The sequence below is a fragment of the Mchenga conophoros genome, linkage group LG11, assembly GCF_057382185.1.
Source record: "Mchenga conophoros isolate Kocher_MC1m ecotype Shallow Benthic linkage group LG11, M_conophoros_male_GT1.1, whole genome shotgun sequence".
In the NCBI taxonomy this organism is placed as follows: Eukaryota; Metazoa; Chordata; class Actinopteri; order Cichliformes; family Cichlidae; genus Mchenga; species Mchenga conophoros.
Window position 1 is genome coordinate 21,386,288 of NC_140536.1, and position 15,535 is coordinate 21,401,822.

General features: G+C 39.1%; 1 protein-coding gene across 1 annotated transcript in view; it reads left to right on the top strand.

Moving 5' to 3' along the window:
• The window catches only part of fhl3a (four and a half LIM domains 3a), a 34,270-nt gene extending 18,935 nt beyond the window's left edge, over window positions 1-15,335 (top strand). Inside the window, exons 2-6 of the mRNA XM_085291437.1 lie at window positions 8,838-9,002; window positions 9,981-10,155; window positions 13,153-13,322; window positions 13,475-13,661; window positions 14,283-15,335. Of these exons, the coding sequence (XP_085147563.1) occupies window positions 8,847-9,002; window positions 9,981-10,155; window positions 13,153-13,322; window positions 13,475-13,661; window positions 14,283-14,434 (840 nt within the window). The 5' untranslated portion in view covers window positions 8,838-8,846 and the 3' untranslated portion in view covers window positions 14,435-15,335. The remainder of the gene's footprint in view (window positions 1-8,837; window positions 9,003-9,980; window positions 10,156-13,152; window positions 13,323-13,474; window positions 13,662-14,282) is intronic.
• Window positions 15,336-15,535: the final 200 nt, after the last annotated feature.

Consider the following 15,535-nt stretch of genomic DNA (forward strand, 5'->3'; position numbering starts at 1 on the left):
AGATTTTTGGGAAACGGTCCAATCTGTCGAGCAGTGCGTTCTCTATAGCTTCGGGGGAGCCGTAGCACTCATTTAATCTTTCCCACACCTTAGCAAGTCCTTCAGAGGGATTGTTAATATGCACAGCTCTTAAACGATATGCATATTGCACTGATTCTGTGCCAAGCCATTTAATCAGCAAATCCAGTTCCTCACTGGCCGTTAGGTTTAAGTCACAAATTGCATTCTCAAACGAAGATTTCCATCCCCAGTAATCTCCTGCCTTGTCACTGAACCTTCGGAGGCCACCGGTGAGTAAGTCGCGTCTTGCAAGAAACCTGGCTATGTCAGAAATGTTTCCTTGTTGCATGCTCACCTTATGTTCAAATCTCGGTGAAGTACCTGGTGACATTTTCTGCATTAATTTCGGAGACTGGGAAACGTTTTCTCCTTTGTCAGTACTCAGAGGTTGAAGGACATATTCCTTTAAGGTGTCCGACCTGGTTGGCTCTTGTTTTGGCGTGAGGAATGTGACATTTGGTGCAGGCATTGAATTATACTCGGTATGGCCAATTGGGCTTGTGCTGTCTTTGATGATGAGCTGGTCTTTCACATAGTTAAAGGTGCGTTCCAAAGTGTCAACCCTTTGAGGTACACTCACGTGTTCTTCTTCAAGATCATTGACTGCTGTTTCAAAAACTATTGCTTCGGCGTGTGCCGCTTCCGCGTCACGTTCTTGTTGGAGGGCTTGTAATGTGGCCTCTAGACGTGTTTCCTCTACTTTAAGCTCTGCTTTCTTAACTTGCATTTCGATTTCTTTTTTAGCGTATTCAGCTCTTTTGCGTGCTGCTTCAGCTTTGGCTCGAGCGTTTAGGGCGGCCATACTGGCAGATGACCTACTTGTACCTTTTGACCCATATGATTTCTCTGAACGGACAGATGATGCTTTATCTTGTCTTGCTTCAGAAATGGTTGATGTAGCTGAGTTGACGTAACATCCAAAGGTTGTCTTGTAGAAGGACGCTTTTTCACTATTCTGCCCTCACTGATACACTGGATACAGTTATGCAGATAGATAAACTCCTCGACAACTGACAGGTGTATCGTCCCTTTTATTGACGCTGCCTTCAATTATCAACGGAGTGAAACTACAAACAGAAGAAATAAGCAATATTCAGCCTATATATTCACACGATAATGCAAATCAGTTGGTTAAACTAGCTAACATTGGAAAGAAAGTAAATCTGAATACAGTACACCTTTAACCATAAAAGTGCATAAATAATAGCCAATATAGTTGGCTGCAGATGTTTATCTGAACAACATGCTGAGTCAGTCTTTTCTCAAAGTGTGCTGCATTACTAACTCTACAGCTAATAACAAACAAATCTTGGCATGAAAGAACTGTAGCGACTCTTGCTGGTGGGAAGAAGAACTACACCAGCACACAGGTCAAAAGTGCCTGCCTCAAATACAAAGTAGGACCTGTGTAAAACAAGGGGGGGAAAGGACTTTGTGCAATTTATTAAGGTTAAAACTCACAAAAACCCATGCATGGAGTATGATACTCTTAACTTTATGAAGGGATTAATGGGGAAAAGTTCAGAAATGTTGTGCAATTGGTTTAGTTAGCAGGTCATTACTGAATCTGACTGTTCATGAAACAAAGGCACAAAGAGACAGACAAAAATATATATCGTTTGTTTTGCCATTGAAGATATTGTATCAAAAGGGCTCCCCCCTCCCCCTCTGGAGCATGGTCTCGTGAAAACATCCTCTCCTGGGGCTTGCAAACCAGTAAATGAATCACCCAGCTTGGAAGTGGAAGTACCCTGACCTCACTAAGCATACTTCTGTCCTTAGATCTGAATGGAGACTAGGGTGGCCACACTGAATACATGAGTAAAGAAGGGCTGTTAAAAATGGGAATACATTTATTCAAATGTTATGCACAGCATTACAAAGCAGGTGACTGAAAAGGTTCTCCACTAAACTGTGAAGGATTCAGATTTCAAACGGATTCCCTATCCTGTGGATCATAGGGTTGGGGATGACGGGGAGGATGTGAAGATAGCAGTACAGTGACTTTCCATGCTTGTGCACAAATCTGCCATGGGAAACTTTGGAGAAACAGGTTCTTGGTTTTAAACTCTGTGTTTCTTTAAAGAGAGACACGGTCGTGGTAAATCCTCTCTGAAAGCTATATAGAAGGCTTAGAACAACTCTGTTCATTTTAACTATTCAAAGCAGGAGTAAGACTTTGAGAAAACTGAATTTTTGTCTTGAGATCTTTCAGCACCTTTATTGGCTTCCCTTTGTTGTTTGCCTTTGTTTTCTGCAGGAATCAACTTTTTGAATCGTTTGTTGTGAATTGGCTGTTTATCACACATTCTTTTCAGCGCCATTGTTTCTGAATTCCTTACTTTCCTCTCCTCACTCCACACTGTTTTCCACCTTTAAATATATTCAAAGATTAACTACAGAGCAGACTGTCAAGTTTTAGTTTTTTTTTTACCTTTCTTGCCAGCTTTTACATTTTTTTTGTCTTTGTCCTCGCTCCCATTCTAGTTTTCCCCATGCCATCTAAATACCAGCACAGAGAAATAAAAAAAAGTAAAAACGCCGCTTTTCCTGCATTCTCAAGGCATTGATTCTCCAAAACCTCCACTGGCACACAGGAGTTAACTGCATAGTTCCTCCAATGCAAACCAGATGTGAGGCACTAATGTATGGCAGCATTTTTTTTTTCTTCAAAGGAAGACAAATGTAGGCCAAAAATGTAGCCTTTTGACCATCTGCACACAGTGGTACAAAAATACATTCAGATTCAGTTCACTTCCAAGCTTTCCCTCATGGTGGTTGGGACAGCACTGTATGATTTAAAGTAATTGTAATGTTATTGTTTGGTGTTGGTGGAGTATTGTGGAACACTCGGATTGAGATTGGCTTCTGGAAACGGAGCGGTGACGTGTGACAATTGCATTTTCAGCTGGGTTCTTCTTCACGGAGTTTTGTGATCCATGCACACATGGAGGCCCTCTAGCTAACACGTCCTCAACTCTCAGTTGGGCCAAGTGACTGTCAGACTGTGAAAAATTTATGTTTTAAGTATAGCTAAATTAAGTGCAGTATGTGCTGGGCTTTTGTTTATCTTTTGTACACACATAAATCATTGTGTCAGATCCTTTTAATGAAGGACTCCAGAAGGTTTGAGATACAGTTCTTTCAAGCCAGCTGATATTCACTTGTAGCTTTTCCCTAATACTGCTGTGTGCACAACACAACAGACTGAAGGCTAATATTAAAAGACATTAAGTCATTTCCCACACTGGTCATTAAAAGCTGCCAAGAATGGACAAATTACAAAGGCCATGGTGACATTTGCTGTTGCAGGTACTCATTTTCTTCCTTTATGTTTATGATGTTGGCTTTAACTTGAGCCTTCTGTCGCCTCCCACTCCACACCAGGCGGTGTTTAAATGCTCAGAGGCAATAACAGGTTAGCCTTCCAGTGTCTGGTCCTGCACCCTGTACTCTGTTGTCAAGTCTGACCCATGCTTCCACAGAAGAGCAGTCTCAGGTGACCTCACACCAGACCATATCTACGTCTCTCTGCCCTGCCACATCTTTCTCAACCATGTTGTTGAAAGAAACTCAGCAGAAGAAAGTGTCTCTGTGTACCTTTATATTCAGATGCTCCTCTAATGTACTGAGAATGTGGGTGGCCCAAGATTTCCTCTAATGAAAGACGGAGAGTGCAAAAATGACAACAGATCTAGTGGAGCCACTGGTTATCTACCAATAGCATCTTAACAGTGGCTTGGTGCCGACCCCATCAAATAAACTCTGATGACTGCAGAGTTTATTGCAGAGATTGCAGTTTGGATTTCTTGCTAAGAGTCTGCATAACAGCTACACTAAACAGCGGCATATTTGACTAAACTGTCAGTTCATTGTGGTGGATTTTTTTGCTACTTTTAAGTAAGCAAAGTTGTTGCTTAACACTAGAATTAAAGTGTTTTTTTGTATTTCCAAAACCAGCACTTATATGCTTGTTTAAATAAGCACATCTGTCTTTGAATAGAGCTGCAGCATTATCTCTCATTCATGAGCAATTTCCTTCTCTTCCTGTGATAAGACTCAGTGTGTCCTTTTGATTGCTGGACTTTATTTATCTGATCTAGTGAAAGCCAACAGGAACAGCGCACCAAACAACTGACTAATTTAGCAAATACATAGCAAAGTCCAACCCTGTTTTTGTTTTATTACAACCTAAATATTTCTGACCACTTTCAATGATCCTCACAAAAACAGCCATACTGATGGGATTTCGTTTGTTGAGTGACTTGTGGATTTGGAACATTTTCCCAGAAGGTCTAGTTGCGAGTCACTTGAAAAGAAAACAGAATGCAGTTCTTGTGACATTGTGTCATAAACCTAAGCTCTGAACCATTAAAAGAAATCTTCATTGTGCAATTCATACTTTGACTGCATTAGTCACCATAATGAAATTCTTCCTTGGTTTTGAGGAACTGGAATGAATGAACTCATCTCCATCAGGCTCTTTTCATATAGCCACTGGATGGAGACACAATTGTTTTCACAAGTGTTTTTCTTGCTAATGTGCTTTATTTTTCATATGCTCAAGTAGGCTCTAAAACGATATACTGAAATTTCTCCTATCTCAAAGCCAGAAAAGGCTTACTGTGTTTGGAAGATGTCCAGGCAGCAGACAGGACACAATGTGATCATATGTGTTTATCCAAATGCAGCTGTTTCACTTTTTCTCTAATTTATTGTAAGACTTTTGTAAGACAACATGCATTTTGCTTTTTATCTCACACTCTTTGCTCATTATCTGTTTTTGGGCTTCATTTCTACTTCATCACTGTCTCTGGAACCTTTATAGATGGTGTACTACTTGAAGGTGACCCGCACAAAACACACTCCAACTAGTTTGTGAGTCTTTTTACTGCCGAAAGATTCAGTCAGTTAAAGTGATTGAGTGGCTTTTGTTGCTACTACTTTTTCAAAGTAAATCAGGCTTTACTCTCCACAGTAAAATCCACACATTACAAGTATCCACTTGGATTTAAAAGCACACATGTCACAAAGGACGTATAAACACAGACCTACAATAACAAACAGCAGTTGCTCTTATGCTTAAATGGCTTCTTCTTAACTACTTTATTGCATGCATGCCTCATATTACAATGTAACCACAACTTTTCTGTAATTTCCACCTTAAAATTAAACAGAACAATTTTAAAATATGCTCCTAAAGTGTCACTGCTGTGCCACGGCCGTGATGCTATTTCCTCCAGTTGTCATGCTGGCTTATCTTGGTCCAACCAGTCACACTGCTTCTGCACTGGCACTATTATTAATCTTTGATATGTGACATTTCCCCATTAACTGTTTAATAAAATAGTCATAAAATGTGTTTTTCTCATTCTTGTTGCTGAAAATTGATTCAGTAGTTTCTCTGTTAATGTGGAGTATATGTATATATCTTTACATATATAAATAACTATAGGAGTGTTTATTACAGATCATACACAGCCATCTGCTTTCTGTGGTCAAGATGATCTCTGTCCCCAGTTGGTGTAGCATGATGTCAGGAGATATTTTACAAACATGTTCTCCAGATAAGCTGCAGAAGACAAGGGACAGATTTCGCACATTTGTTCCCAGCAGGCTGTGTGACTGTTCATTTGGAATTAACCAGAGCATATGCAAAGTTTGGGCTGGGGATTAACAGGCCTGCCTGTGGGACTGGACAGGGTGTTTGCTAGCTCTTCAGTGACCAACCATGACTATGTTGCTCAGCAACAGGATACAGTCTGCATGCTCTGGTTGGTCTGTTGCTTTGTGGTGTCTCACAACTGACCCTGAACTTGACCTCCTGATGCCAATCATGGATGGCTGTAATGACTATTAGAATGTGGCCTTGGCATTCTTCTGCTATCTTATAGCCTGATATACGAAAACAAGTCTGAAGGTCTGTTTGTAGCAAGTTTAAACCCAACTATAATTCTATAGTTGCGTTTTGATATGTGGTTGGAGCAAGAGCAATTATTGCAAGTTCATCCTTGGCATAGTATGAATTTGCAATTCATTTTACAGAAATTTATTAGATTTTATCTTTTGGGGTGACTGAGAGTTTGGTTGATAATGGTACTAGAAACTAAGGGCAAAACATTAGAGACCCCTGTGTCTCAAATGTTTTTGAGAGAGTTTTAAGATGACAGTTGACTGTCAGCTCTCAAACAATACCATTTTTAAACTTAACTCGTACAAGTTTATTCTAAATATGACTGTGACATTCCTGCAGAATCAACTTCACCGACCCCGCTGCTGAAACGAATGTTGCTTTGAAAATCTAGAGAATGGTATGCATCGTTGTCTGCATAAAGTCTCTTTCTGAAGAAGCACTATATTTGAACTTTCGGCAATAATTTTGGGCCTATGTCGATTCAGTGGCGATTTTCCTGAAAAGCCCACACTTTTCCCAGGGGAATGAGTTCAGTCACACTTCTGGTATTTTTGAACATTATTAACCCAGAGTGGGGCTTTTAGTCACTTGGTACTGTACACAAAGGCAATGGAACTCTGCCAGAAAGCTAGTATATACAGTAGTAGATACACAGCCCTCTCCCTGTGAGAACTGACTTTCAGAGTAGAGTTCACTGCGGCTGTCTCACCATCTTTTCTCTTCTCTTCTCTTCTCTTCTCTTCTCTTCTCTTCTCTTCTCTTCTCTTCTCTTCTCTTCTCTTCTCTTCTCTTCTCTTCTGATTAGTGGCCAACAATTTCTGCATGCAGTCACGTCTTAAGCCATCACTGCAGGGTCAGTGCACTGACGTCATGCCCCTCTCTGTGAGAGTCTGTGCTGTTAGAACTTCATTTTAGGCTTTGGATTGGTATTTGAAGTAAATCACTTCACTGTAACACTACAAGTCCTGGGAGTAAAAAAAAACAGCCTTTGTTCTGATTCTTGAAGTATTACATGCAATATATTTGTACTTGGTTCTGGAAAATTTTGCAATTACTTCTAATGTTCATCTGTGCTCCACTGAGTTCTTTGGATACTTAACCCTAAACTAGTTTTTAGACAGGGAAACTAGACAAACCTAAAAAAAAAAAAAAAGGCAGACTGTTTAGTACTCTTTAAGGAATCGAAGTGTAAACATCTCACTTCTCTACTTTAACAACTTCTATATACTTTATTATCATAATGGACAGATCATGTATGAATATGAAACAGGCAATAAATACGTGTGTGATTTGCTGTGGAAATTTAATCTGATATCAGACGTCATAGCACTGACTCTCTGGCTTTGTGAGTCATGCCTCATCCCGTACCTTTGCCTGGAAAGCAGTGCCAGGTATGTTAACGTGACGTGCAGATAATATTAAGGTCGCAGTGCTGCTTTTGAGCTTTATACTTTGCTGATCTAATCCTGACGTTGTAGTTATGTGGGCCAATGGCAGCCGTTTCTTAGATGGATGGTGTATCAAATGTACATAAATATAGTGTTAAAACACAACAGAACCACAGCTGCTTATTCTGATCTTTTCGCATAAGCCCCAGAATTTAAGACATTCAGTCATTAAATTAGAGTGACATGGCAGTGTAGTGATGTGCGCCCGTTCATACACATGTCCAAAGCGGCAGAGACGGTTGAAACTTGAGAGGCTGAGACTATTTTTTTCTTTGATGGTGGATCCTGTGTGACTTGGCTTTGTTCTTTTTTTCCCCCTTTGGTACAAAAAATGTCAGTATGTGTACTTACACGCCTCCTTTGGGATTTGTGTGTAATATGCTTGTGTGCATGCAGCCGTGGGTGTTTTTCTAAGGGTGTGGGTGTAAGACAGGCAGCAATGGAGCAGTTTAAAGTTTGATTGATTGTCTTATCAACGATGATTGTTGTTACTGGGTGGTGGGAATGAATAGCCAGCACTAGAGCCTGCCAGAGGGCGGTATAGCTTATCACTGGGCTTTTCTCCAGCCATGTTGTAATGTTTTGGCAACCTGATACTGTTACCATAATGCTCACACAATGTTGTTCTGTCACTTTGTTGTTCACTCAGTCATGATCAAGGGTGCTTTCGTACAACGGAAACCATATTCATAGACAGTTACTGCCTATTATCTATAAGGCACACACTGTAGCTGCATCTTGTCCTGCAAGGAAGCCACTTGCTGAGCAGTTGTGTTCAGACATACACACACAAACACACTTTCAAACGCTTCACCAGATTTCTGTATCTGTTGGTGGTCCATGCTATATACAAAAAAAAACCTTGCATCATAAATATTTACACGCACGTGGATTTCATGTGATGTGCGCAGATATACTACGTCTTTCTGTCATAATCGCAGCAGAGGTTGTTCAGTTTGGCGTTTTACTCGTTAGCTTGCGCTTCATAGAAACAGGAAGGTGTTTTACTCAAAGACAGCAAGTGACAGCTCCCTCTTTTGCCCCCTTCCCTCTGCACCTACCACACACTTTCATCACACAGTAATAAAACGTTAAAAGGCATTTTGAACTGCTCTAACTCCCTCCCTCACTCCTTTCCCTGCGTCTCTTTCCACTTGCTCCCACTTGCGCTGTGTATTTTGTTTGAGCTCAGCTCCATTGCTGGTACAAGCTGAAGTATTTACAGCATAAATATTGGCAGTGAAAGTCTACACTGATGTTCGGCTGCTGTGATGGAAAAGGTGATTGAATCATTCTTGAGCACGCTCCCTCCTTGTTCCCTTCTCTTGTGATTTTATTGTTTGTTCTCACTTTTGCTTTTTAGCATTTTACTTTAGAATCATTGATGACCTGAATGCATCTTTTCTCTATTTTAGGAAATTACGATGACTGACCGATTTGACTGTGACAATTGCAAAGAATCGCTGTATGGCCGCAAGTACATCCAGTCTAATGACAGCCCCTACTGCATCCCCTGCTATGACACCTTGTTCTCGAACACATGTGACGAGTGCAAAGAACTGATTGGCCATGACGCAAGGGTAAGGCATCCATTTCAACGTGACCCAACATGCAATCAGCTATGTGCTCGACAACAAGAGTAACAAGTGAAATATTTTTTTAGATTTGCAGTTGAAAAGCATTCGATAGTTGTTATAAAAAGATAAAAACATGATTGTATATATAGGATTTCCTTATGTAATAAACTACTAATAATGATCTACCTCTTTCCACAGTGTGGACTTTGTATTAACTGTTTAAACAAAGATAAATCACACAAAAGAACTACTCCAATGAGCTTTATGCCATTTTTACAGTGTTTGGACATGGCTTTGAATGGCTAAAACAGAAGTTATGTCATGTTAATGATGCATAATTCATAGTAAACGAGGCGTGATCTATATATTTTGCGTAGCAAGACATTGTAGAGGCTAATTTAACAAGCAATTATGCAGGTAATTTCCACAGAAGTCCATAAATGCCAACTAACTAATTTTGAGATAGTAAAAATGCAGCATTAGGCAATGTCTATTTCTTCCCCACAATCAAGTTAAAATGTAATCCTCCCTCAGTGGAAAACACTAATATGAAGTGGATCAGCTAAAGCCAATATGGTCCATAATGGAGTCAAATAAGTGGAGTTATGACACAGTGCTTGATAGTTTACTTAGCTAAAACATTCCATTCAGTTATCAACACCCTTAAGAGGGGTAAATGAAAAATAAAGCCAGCATTTTCCTGGCTTAAAGCCCTGTATACAATGAATTCACTCCACATGCCTGACCAATAAAATCACAGTCATGCACATGTGCAACCTACTTGTCACTGCATATACAGACATTTGACCTAGCCCAGGACTAAACTCCTCAATGCTCATGCTATAAACACAAATTATTTTTTAGTATTTTTGTTATCCCCTTAGTTTATATGCCTGGAAATGTCACTTCATTTCTTGGACACATTTGTAAGTGTATGAAATGACTTTCAGTGTCCTTGCCTTTTCTTTGCTCTGCTGCCAGGAACTCTTTTATGAAGACCGGCATTACCATGAGCACTGCTTCCGTTGCTTCCGCTGCGATCGCTCTCTGGCAGATGAACCCTTCACTAGCCAGGATGATGCACTGCTCTGCAATGACTGCTACTGTAATGAATTCTCCTCCAAGTGTGTAGCCTGTGACAAGATTGTCATGCCAGGTATGTGTGGATGCTGCAATGTTTCTGTGCAAAGGGACTTTGAAGATGAAATGTGCATTATAGTCTTTTTTCTAAATTTTGTTTGTAACAGTTTACAGTTTTTATTTTTTGTGTCTGTATGAAGTATGCTTCCAGTGGCATTTAGAAAAGTAAAGTTGTGGGGCATTTTGAAACATGAGCCAAGCCATAAGATGAAATTCAATAAAATAGAAAAACATTGTCATAAAATATGATACCTTACTAACCCCCTCCTCCTTGTCCCTCCTTTTATTTTTATGTATTCCACTTGTTTCAAATTGAAAAGTTAAAATATAGGCACATCATTTTAAAAGAACTGTAAGATGGTAAACTCCAGAAAGCAGGGTCAAATGAAAAGTGTAAAGTCAAAATTATAGAAAAAGGCGAAACAGGATGGATTTAGAAAAAAGGATGACCAATGATAAAGAGGCAAAGACGAGGCTTGAATAGTCTGCTTGTATTGACATGTTTAAACTAGATCCCAATGGCTGACAGACTGGAAGTAAACTGATCATATCAGTAGAGAAAGCTGCAAATTCCAGTCCCCGGTACTATCTTTATCAGCCCTCATAATCTACAAATAATTCAAGGAAGACTTTGGCTTCCCCCAATTACTCCTCTTTTTTATTCAGTATTATGTAAGACAAATTTACAGGGACACTTACTTCATCCTGTTTCATTTTTGTGCGTCCAGTTGCCATCATTTGTCATCAAATAACATAAACACCTGTAAAAAACAGAAGCATACTTATCATTGTGTAATAGCTGAATGATAGCCTTAGTGCTAGCGACTTGAGGAGAAAAGCACAGTTTACACTGAATCAGTATAAAGATTCCACAGAAACTGTTTTGGTTATCAAGATTGTTCTGATAAAAGTACTGAAATTATTCCATTGCCAAAGATCATCAACCAGATGTTGTTGTGCAGTCGCAGACAATGGTCCTCTTCTTCACTTCTGAAAATCATTTAGCGTTTCTGTTGTTGTGGCGACTGAAGTCTTGCATAAGTTCTTTTCTATTTTTCAGACAGACAAAACATACAAGATATGTTCTGCTTCACCTAAAAAAACACCAAAAAGTTTAAGTGATTTAACTTTTACCTAAGCTAACTGATATCATTTTGAGTTTTTGGTCTCTGGCTATAAACTCAGACACCAAATAGTATTTCCAGTAGACGAGCTTGGAGTTTTCAAGCCTGAAGAGCAGTGCATCAGGTCAGGCACACTGGGAAATTTTCCCATAAGATCAGACTGAGAGTGCCCAGTTCTACTGTCTTAAAATGGGATTCATGGTACTGTATTTGTGCTCATTTGCGTGAGTATTCGATTATCTCTACAGAGATGCGCTGATGTGCAGTCCTCAAAACGACAACAGTGCATGGCTCAGCAAAGATGATGCTGTGTGTAGATCGAATGCTGATTGGTTGAAAAGTGGAGCTGGGCAGGAAAGGGAGCATTCACTGCAAAGGGGAGACAGAAGCATGAAAAAAGAACAAAATAATACCAAAGATCAAAACAGTAGCGTGAAAAAGCCCAGACACTGGCTGCAGTTGTTTTGTTTTGAATGCTTGGTTTCACTTTTAACTCTTTGCATGTTATAACATCAATCTTCTCCATGGCTGGCTGAAGGATCAACAGCATCACAAGAACAGCCCACAGACTGGTTCTTCCACACATTTTTGACTCTGCCACCTGGTGACAGTAATCAGTTACAGCATATAGATGACAGTCTGCAAAATTGTGCAAAGGCTCTGCACAGCCATGCCAGTCCTTTGAGACGTCTGAGCAAGGACGTTATGTGCAAATGAACTACAGCACACACAACTGTCCTACAAGGGCACAATCTTCACTCACCTCTCACCCTACTCACCACTTTTAGTTACTTGCAACTTGAAGGGTCGCTGTTTTGACAGGCTGGAGGAAATCCAGTGTGTATCACAAATCTACGCCTGCGACTAGTCAAAACAGAGCTTCAAGCGAGTGATCAAAACGTAGCAGTGTATGGCTCAAGGACACGACCTTGAATGAAACGTTAACCAAATTGAAATCCTTTTATCCCTGTGCTGTAAGTGAAAGTTTTTGATTGCATCTCACATATATGGGAAATCCATTTATGGAAGTGTACTGTAAACGTGTACTGTAATAAGCAGAGTACACAGTAGTTTTGTGGTGTAAGATCAAGAGGGCCTGTAGAGTCAAGAGACTATTTAAAGAATACTGACTTTAGACTACATGCAGAAAGCATTCTTTAGAAATTCGGCTTTCTGTGCAGAGATTTCGTGCTTTGTTATAAACTTACTGCCTGTTTATAACGTTTTTAAAGCTTATTGCTATTCTTTTGAAATGCTTTCTCTTCTAAAAAAAAAGAAAGAAAAACAGAATTCTATTTTAGCATGTTCACTTTTATTGTTTTTGTCAAATAGGCATGTCTATCAGTTAATATTATGCTTCTTGAGCCACAGTTATTAATGTCAGTTTCTAATCTGGAAAGATTTTGCTGGGGATTTCAGTGTTTTTGATTAGAGATCACAACAGCACATATACCCTAAGGCGAGGAAACGTTAGCAGTAATGCAAGATGTCAGCCCAACACAAACCACTGCGTCACTGTAGAATAAACCAACCAGTATAATAAAAATCTCAACAGCTGTGGAATACAAGATGGATTGGTTGAGGACACAGAGGGGGAAATGGCATTATCCCTTTTCTTTTAAGGCCTGCCACCAGTTTCCAGTTGTAGGAGAGAAGTATGGGGGCTGTGGTATTATGATGAAAAATAAATCTTAGTGAAACAAAATGGATTTATATGTCTTCATGCAATTCAACTGTTTTATTTCCTATTTTAATAAAACCACAAAAAATACCAAAATGATCGTAACTATCCTATAAAGACGTGTAGATGATGCAAGCTTAGCACTTTTATAATCATTCTTTCCATCATTCATTTTCTGTCTCTTGTTTCCATTCTTCTGTTACTGTAGGCACAAGAAAACTCGAGTATGCAGGTTCGACTTGGCATGAGGGCTGTTTCATCTGTCACAGCTGTTCACAGCCGATTGGCTCAAAGTCCTTCATTCCTGACAAGGATGAGCACTACTGTGTGGCCTGCTACGAGGACAAGTTTGCTCCACGTTGCACACGCTGTAAAAAGGTCAGCAAAGCTGCCACATTGTTATAAAGACTTATTACAGTTTGAGAAACTGGTAAACTGCCACACTTCAAAAAAATGAGTTAAAAATTAGTTGTATTAAATCTCTGCAGTAGTGTGACAGATTTCCACATGACCCTTGATCTTTTTTTAAGACTCTGACCAAAGGTGGAGTGACCTATCGTGATGAGCCGTGGCATAAGGAGTGTTTTGTGTGCACCAGCTGTAAGACCCAGCTGGCAGGTCAGCACTTCACCTCCCGGGATGACAGCCCTTACTGCCTCAAGTGCTTTGGAAACCTGTACGCCAAGAAGTGTGAGGCCTGCAGCAAACCCATCACAGGCAAGAATGCATCACGGTGTATACATCACTATCTTGATTTGTGAATATACTTGTAGTGCTACCTTTATACACTACATACATTGAATTTCAGTATGGTATGGAAGACTGCTTGGACCACAGAGGGTAGATACAGAGAATTTATGGCAAAAAATAGTGTTGAATGCATTGAAGACCTGAAACTAATCACTAACTTATGAAGACGTTTAACATTTATTCCCTCAGATATACAAAAAAATACAATTTCAAATATTAAAAAATATATATTTATATAAATTTATATAGTAAATAATAGCGAAAAACATGAACTTTTCTATCATGTAATTTTTTTATCTATTACCTAACTACCCTGCTGTAGTATAAATGACCATTGGTCTGGTGATGAAACTTTTGAAAACAGTAAAAAATTCAAAATGTATCCACTCGTCGTTAAAATTTCTGAAAGCCTTCCTAACCCTGGGCCATATTGGAGTCTTTGCCTGGCCGATGCTGTCCACCGGGCCTTGTGTTTGACACCCCTGTTATAGACAAAAAAAATGTCGGGATAATTTAGTGTCAAAAAACTGATATTTTATTTTCAAGTATCAACTTTCAGCAGTCAATTTGTTTTTCCTTGCTCTTCAGGCTTTGGAGGAGGAAAGTACATCTCATTTGAAGATCGTCAGTGGCATCAGCCGTGTTTCACCTGCTCGCAGTGCTCTGTTTCGCTTGTTGGTGCTGGGTTTTTCCCTGATGGCGACAGAATCTTATGCCGTGACTGCCACACCAGCCTATAGAGCATTCATTTCCTAAAATCCCACCTTTCCCTCAACTTACTCTTTATTATGGCAAGAACCCTGAGTAATTACCAAGACAGGAAACACAGGCTAACACATACTGCCTCAGGTCAATTTCTTTATATAAGACATCAGTTACTCAATGTCCCGTCTATGTCAGATTCTAATCTAAAAGCTGGTGTCCAAAATCCTGTTTTGATGCTGCATTGTTTGCATGAACCCTCACAAAGTTAAAAAAAATTTTTTAAATAGATTTTGTTCATGGAGTGCCTTATTATTATAAGTGCGAATTGCTTGTAACTGTGTAAAACATTTTTTTCCATCAATAATGTAACTTCAGGTAGAAATCATACTCTGAAGAAAAGACACCAAACACTGATACAGTATAGTAGATGAAACTTGCAGTCAATATTTTAAAAGTATAATGGAGTTACTGTTTTAATGCTCTTATAACTGCAGTTTTATGCATTTTGAATGTTTCCTTTCCTCACGTGTCAGTTGCCTTTCTCTATTGTATGTCTTTCTTTGTTCAACTTAACAATTTACTGTATATAATGATCCAGAAAGAGGTGGGACATTTTAAAGAATTAGACATTTTTTTGTAAATGGTAAAATACGAATGAGAGAACATGAAAAGCTGAGCATATGTTTATTATTGTAGTCGGTTCTTATTATTCACTCCAAATTATTTGCACTTTGGGTAAGATATGTACGTGCACATAAAAACATTCACTTTGCCTCCCTGTAGCTGTTACTTGCTGTTATGAGGACAAGGCACAAGAAATACAGAGCATTTTTTGTCTTGTATCTGCTTATATTGAGCTTTGCAATGACACTTTTTACATAACATTTTATCTTATTTCCTTTTTTAGTTGTTTTAATAATTCTTTATACATATATATATATATATATATATATATATATATATATATATATATATATATATATATATATATATATATATATATATATAATCAATCTACAAAGAGCCAGCATTAATAACCTAAAAGAAGCTGAAACATCAACATTACTGTTGTGTGTGGCAGGCTGTGGCAGCCTGCCGTGATTGGCCACACTAATTATTTTGTTTCTGTTGAAGCT